This window comes from Oryx dammah, unplaced genomic scaffold (genome assembly GCF_014754425.2).
Source record: "Oryx dammah isolate SB20612 unplaced genomic scaffold, SCBI_Odam_1.1 HiC_scaffold_28, whole genome shotgun sequence".
NCBI lineage: Eukaryota > Metazoa > Chordata > Mammalia > Artiodactyla > Bovidae > Oryx > Oryx dammah.
Window position 1 is genome coordinate 54,710,338 of NW_024070212.1, and position 6,911 is coordinate 54,717,248.

The 6,911-nt window shown below is 37.0% G+C and overlaps 1 protein-coding gene across 2 annotated transcripts in view; it reads right to left on the reverse strand.

The window, feature by feature from the left end:
• Positions 1 to 2,017: 2,017 nt before the first annotated feature.
• The window catches only part of LMO4 (LIM domain only 4), a 17,024-nt gene continuing 12,130 nt past the window's right edge, over positions 2,018 to 6,911 (reverse strand). For both annotated transcript variants that reach the window (XM_040231982.1, XM_040231983.1), the window contains exon 5: positions 2,018 to 2,801. In XM_040231982.1, the coding sequence (XP_040087916.1) occupies positions 2,793 to 2,801 (9 nt within the window). In that variant the 3' untranslated portion in view covers positions 2,018 to 2,792. The remainder of the gene's footprint in view (positions 2,802 to 6,911) is intronic.

Genomic DNA, 6,911 nt, shown 5'->3' on the forward strand with positions numbered 1-6,911 from the left:
CCGCTGGGCTAAGTCACATTTGCTTTTATTTTTAATTGCACTGGCTTGTTAAGGATTAGGGCCATCTTGCTCTATGCCGTGGCTAATATTAAATAAGTCCTTTCAAAATAACAGAGTACATCTCACTAATACCAAATGCAGCGATGAAAGGTGAACAAGCAAGTGGGTTTTCTTTTTTTTCCCCAGCAACATCGGGGTTGGGAGAGGAATACGATCACTGCTCGCATCAGAATAAACCTGAGTGTTTTCAGTAGCTTTCTATCCACAGAGCATCCCTATTAAGAGACCGGTTTTATTGTTTGAAATGCCTCTGGTTTCAAGGAAGTGTTTTACCTAAAGCAAGACTACTACTTAAGTATGTTCTATTGTATATTCATAGCTCCGTTAGTCCTCCTCCAATTTAGCACATCAAAGAGAAGGCTTCATCACTTGCATGTGGATTATACTAATATGAGTGACATTTGTAATCTTATAGGTCTGCAACTTAAGAAATGCTTTTAGAAGCTCGTTATTAAATACGCAGCAGTGCTTGAGGAACCAGCCATATAATAGTTCATTTAAAGTCTTTAATGACTTTAGCCTTCCACATCACTGAATGCCACAGCTGTATTACTGACTAAAAGTTATTAACTAACTCCTTTGAATCTCTACATTATATGGGACACGAGTGCTCATGCCAAAAAGAATGAGAGAAGATGCTTGCATTCTCATGAACACATTTCTCCTTTTCTATCCTGAAACATCAGTTCACAGTCCCTTAAAGTTATCTTAAAGAAAAAAAAAAAACAAAAAACAGAACTAGTTCCTAGAAATTCCCCAAGGATCCAGCTCTAACAGGTATTGTTTATGTAACTTTTTTCTGCATGTTCTTTTTTATAAAGTTCTAATAAACGATTCACTTTAACTTTGCCTTTAAATTCTCCCACAGGTTTATAGGAGATCTTCAGCTAGAAAACGGATTTTTTCCTCTTGGCCTGGAATCTCTGAGAGCAGGAGGTCCCAAAGGGAAGCTGACAGCTAGCTGAGATGTGGTGAGCCTGACCTCCTCAGAACCAATTCCTATTCTCAGAGACAAGGTAGGTCTGTATGGGAGCTTTTCTTTGGAATAAGAGAAAATGAAACTTAAAAGTACCAATGTGAACACACCTGGCTTTATTAACCTGTGAAAGAAGTTGCAGTTGGGTTCTGCTCACATCCAACCACCTCGCAGAGCAGGCTTTCAGATTGCTCCTCCTCCTAGCACCCGCCCTGAGTCCACTGAATCCTTGGCTAAACGTTTTTCCGCAAGAGAAATCTGCAGGCAATGCAGGCGCATGTAGGGAGATTCCGCTGCCTAGAACTGGAGAACCAAATATCTCAAGAGTACTACTACACGAAATCCAAATCCTCCCCCAAACACATGGAAAGACAGTCAGTACAGGAGTGTAAGAACAAAACCAAATAAACAAATCACACGGCAGACCACGAGGCCAAAAGCTCAGCAGAGAAGGTCTCCCCATCAAAGACGACCCTGGGCGCTCAGGGCTCCTCACAACTAGTGGAACTTCAAAATCTGTACAGGTATGCTTTCGAACTACTATTTCCTTCAAAAGCTAGAAACCTGGTAAGAGAACAAGACGGTTATGCCACATTCTTTAACATGCTTTCCATCAATACCCAAGGCTTTCCTATTCAGGAAAGAAAGAAGAAATGAAATAGTTGAAGAATCAAATTAATGGATATGTATAAACACAAAAGATTCACTGGGATATAGAAGTGTAATGATGTGCCATTAACAGAATATTCTGAACTTATAAAAAGGACTCCTTTAGAAACACGGCTTTGTACCCCTGCCAAAAATGGCATAGTGAAGTAATTTGAAGAATACCTTATTGGCTCAGAGCTAAATAAAACATACGCACCACCTCCTTTGACCCCCTAAGATTTTTTTAAAGTGAACTTGGTATAGAACAAAAACACTAAAATTATCCAAAACAGAAAAAAGTAAAAGCAGGTTTTAAACCCAAACTCCATTGAATATTTTTTCTTTTAAGTTTTTATTATTTAAATACACCATACTAGAGCAAATGTCTCTGAAAATATCACAAATAAAAGATTTTTTCTTCATTCAGCAAATTAGAAGTAGGGGGGAATTTCTACACAGTAGCTGCTATGAGCCTGATTTTTTTCCATTTTTTTTTCTTTTTTTCATTCTTTTGTCTTTGCCATGGGAGTAGCAACAGTAGGACAAAAACACTTACATGCATACATACAATGTATTTTACAGAGATACAATAAAAGTGTTTGTGATAGAATATCACAAAAGCCACATCTCTTTCCTTTATCTCATGTTCAGTTTTGATTGAAACACATTTCCTTACAACACTTAAATATACAAAGAGCAAACAGAATGTTGTTAAGGTAAAACACAGGGTACAAACTCTGGCCAGTGCCCTGCTAATTGTTAATGAGGGTAGAAAGCAGATTTGAACGCTTCTTTTAATTAGCTTCATTAGTCATTTCCCTCCTCCCAAGCTCCCTCCCCCCCCAAAGATGTCCTCCGGTGGATCTTTTTTCATTTTCTCTACAGTCTCCCATTAGCCCAGGTTCACGGAGTCCTTAATGTTCATATTCAGTCATTTTAATACACCCATAAATGCGGGAAGAGCAATCAAGACCAAAGAAGGTGCAATGGCATGGAGCTGGCACTGGTGCTAGCTACAAAGGTGACTTGTCTACTGAAGACACATGGGATCCACCTGTGATGAACGAGATCTGAGATGAAGGCACGCATTCTGCATTACTCTGACCTTTTAGCAGACCTGCAAGAAATAAAAACGGGCATCTTAGCTAAAATGCTAAATTTGAGAGATATTAAACTCAAACATGACTGCTTTTGTCTTCCCTACATTCACTAATCTTCTTTTATTGGATTACCTCCCAACTGTGACTTGATAGAGGCTTTCTACGCTACTTACCCCAGCAGTGAAGAACTAAAGCATAACATTTTCTGCACTTTTACTAGTGGAGAAAATGAGACAATAAATGGACTACTGGAAAGTTTCTGATGTAAAGTTCTATAGTGAATTACTGAACTCTGTAAAAGCAAGTTTCTTTTTGAAAAGAATGAATTATAACATCTTGCCTTGTACTTGGATCTTAAAGGCAGATCCCTTCTCTCCAAGAAGTTTTGTGTTAATATTTACAACTGTGTAACCTTTTGCAAGTTACTTGTCTAGGTCTCGGTTTCCTCATCCTTCAAGTGGCAATAATAAGACCGTAGTAAGGATTACGTAATACATGGGGAATACATTCAGCAGTGCCTGGCACTTAATAAAAGCTAAACAAATATTGTCAATTATCATTACTATTTTAATATCCCCACGTGATGTTTATTCACCATATCCTTCTCCACCTATAGGTATGTGTATACGCATGTGTGCACATACACACAAAAATATTCAAAATATTCAGATGCTACTCTTCCCTATTTCCTATCTGCTATGCCACTTAATATTACATAAATATTGTAAATATATGAATCAAACTTATATAATGTATTCATGACGTGCTCAATTATAGAAGTAGTTCCATGGAAGTCTAACTTTAATGTTTAAGTTAGAAATGATACTCCACACAGTCATCAAATACAATCTGTTTGCAATTACTGCAATGAAATAATATATATTAGGTTTTTATGGTTTTTAAATGACATTTTGAGCTTCCCAGGAAGTTCTCGTTTCACCCTTTCCCTAACTTACTAAAAGCCTGAAGTCTATTAGGAGCTGCAACCCCCTACTTCCAAGCTAATTAAAGTGGTAGAGGCTTAATTCCCCAGAGTCAAGGCTCAGTGTGAGAAAGGTAATTTGTCTGTCCAGAACAAAGATGCAGCGGCAGCCAGCAAGCATATTTAATAAATGAGCATCAAATGTCCTCTACGACGGACACACACACAACACCAATTATGTAACTACTACGGGTGAATTGTGAAGTGGCATGCAAACTAGAACTCTCACGAAATTTTCTTCCAACCAAGGAGATGTGATCTCTTATTTTACTGAAAAACACTATTCTGGATGGAACAATCACTCCTGAATGCAGGAAAGAATTCCAGAGCAGGCAAAATTTATCACAAACAAAACAAACAAAAAATTGCCACTGCCACAATTCTTGATTCTATGTACATAGCTCTCTACAAGACATTATTCTCCGGAGGGGAGCCAAGTCTCCTTTAGACAAAACAGGCTGTAAGATTTTGTAGATCCTGGAACACTAGTGGTCTGAGATTTTAGTCAAAAGACTCTATGACTTAAAAGCTCAAAATCATTTTTTCTCAGAATATATAAAAGCCAATGATGCAGAACAGCAACTAAACTATACATCCTAGACACTGGGAACAAATTTCAGGATAAAAGTTGAAAGGGGGCAGATGACGGGGCCTATAACTTTCCATACAATTAGCTCCCTTTAAAGAAGGGATGTACAAATAATCAACTCATTACTTTTCGGCCAGAGGATGGCTGGGTATATTTATTATGCATCATGCACTAAAAACGTAATTGGTTCTGCGAACAGAAGGAAAATGGCCAAAATTAATGTCCAATTTTCCCTACCAAAAATATGGAGAACTAGAGAGAAGAAAATAATAAAATGGAGCTATTTGTCATTTCTCCCCATCCCATCTCCTCCAGAAAAGAAGTGCCAGAGGGTTTAGGAAAAATCATTTTAAAGCCTTCTCTAGGTCCAAAAAGTAGTTTATGTTCCACTAGGCAGTGTTTTCATTATCTCTTCCCCCGTGCCTTCTTGTTAATGTCTCTCTGGACATGTTCAGCTTATCCCAAACCTTTATTTACAAAAATTGCCTTGTGAACTGACCCGGCTCATAGTGAGCCTAACACCAAGGGCAAAAATGTGAGACATTTAGGCCAATGGGGATATGTTCTTAATTAACATCAACCCCAAAACACAGCTTCTCACCAGTGTTTCATAAGAACACATCCTTAAGTTATATTTCCTTATGCCTTTTAAGAGCTATTAATTTTTGAAGGCCACCTGTCTACTTTTGGCTTCCAACATTAAGAAAATACACACTGACAGTCTCTTATTCATTGCCTAATATATCTTGTATTCCAAAATCAATGTCCCACCTCTCCCACCCTGCAAAAGATATGGACTTATATGAAAGGCACAATACATGCAATACCGTAAACACGTAAACCAGATTTTCTTTCCAATTTTCCTCCCTAACACCTCCCAACTTTTGTCATCTTATGCTCAGTAAGATGGTACTGTGAGACCATGCTTGTACTTATTACACATCTGCGCACTTAGTCCCAGGCTAACAGTGCTGTGTCCTGTATTCAGTACTGTTCAGTCTGGCAACATTTTCCACCTTGTCTCTATATCCTTTAATTTTCATCATGCACATTGGTAACTCTATCATTGTTTTATGCCTTGCTAAATCAGGGAAAGAAATGGTATAACACCAGCAACAAACTTAATCTGTAGAAAACTATGACTTTACATCGGAGGTGGTAGGTTTTGTTCTTGTACTTCTCTTTTTGGCAAGGGGGCTACCAAGTGTAACTACCAATGGCTTTGCCTCCAAACTGAAATGATAACTCAAGATATTTCTTACCCATTATTGTCCTCAACTGTGCCCTATAGATTCACTTAATTACAGCTGAAAGCATAAAAATCTGTAAGTATTTATATGTATTGGCACTTCTTAAAGGAGCCTGAAATGGCTCATTGATGGTGACTGATTAATTTGCAATAAAAAATTAGACTTCCATTCTTACAGTAGTATTCTATGTAGCTTCCCATATTAGTAAACTAAATAAGGAAAACTATACATGCTTTGATGCAATTAACCTTTACCTAATAATGCAATGGAAAATACATTTAAAATCACTCCATAAACTTGAATAAGAGAAAATGATAAAAATAAGTATTAAAATATGGCAGTATAATTTTAAATAGTTTTCAAATATTAGTCCTTTTCCCTATATACAACATTAAGAAAATGCATTACGGAAGACAAAGAAGCCTAATATTTTTTTCCTGAGATTTTTGAAGCTTGCTAAATTCCTATTTGCAGATAAATGTTGTTTTTTGTGATCCCCACAACAGACATTAATGAAGTTCCTATTGTAAATCCATAAAGAATTACCAAGTGAAGTGTGCACTTTTTGTTTCAATGCAATAACTCAGTGCTGTGTGATTGCCTGGGTTAATGATGAAAAAGTCAAACATACTATCAGAGCTGATGGAAAAATCTATCACCAATCTGAAATTAAAATTCATCTGTGGTCAATAAGATTTAATATCCATGCAAGTGGCGCTGTAAAGAGTAAATGAATCAATGTCATCAATACATAATCAGTATGAAATATGATGTGAATAAAATTATGCGCACAAGTCATACATTTCACTCTTTTCTGGGCCAGTGTGGAATGAACAGTCTCTTAACTGAAGGTTGACAGTAATTGTTACAAATTAGGCACAGCAGTTATCAAAATGCACTCACTTGCATAGCTATAGGACTTATTAAGGAGATTAAAATAGATCTAAAACTATCCAGTACTGGAGGTGCTGGACAACTGTTGAACACCCGATTTTCCCTCTGAAATGCCGTCTAATATTACATGATTCGTACATCTGTATAATTTCCTTATTTCTAACTCTGGTCCCAAAACTCTCCAGCTGTGGATAAGAATCAAAACACATAATCTTTAATAATGGGAGCTATCTATGGCCCAAAGTGATCAGAAAGAGGTAGAACTTAAAAAAAAAAAAAAAGTTGTAACTTATTTAAATCATATAGGACTGTGAATCAACAAAAATGCTCTTCCTTGGAATTCCAGAATGTTTTATAATACTGCTCCTCTAAAATTCAAAGCACTGTAAACTGGGTGTGGAAGGCAGGTGTC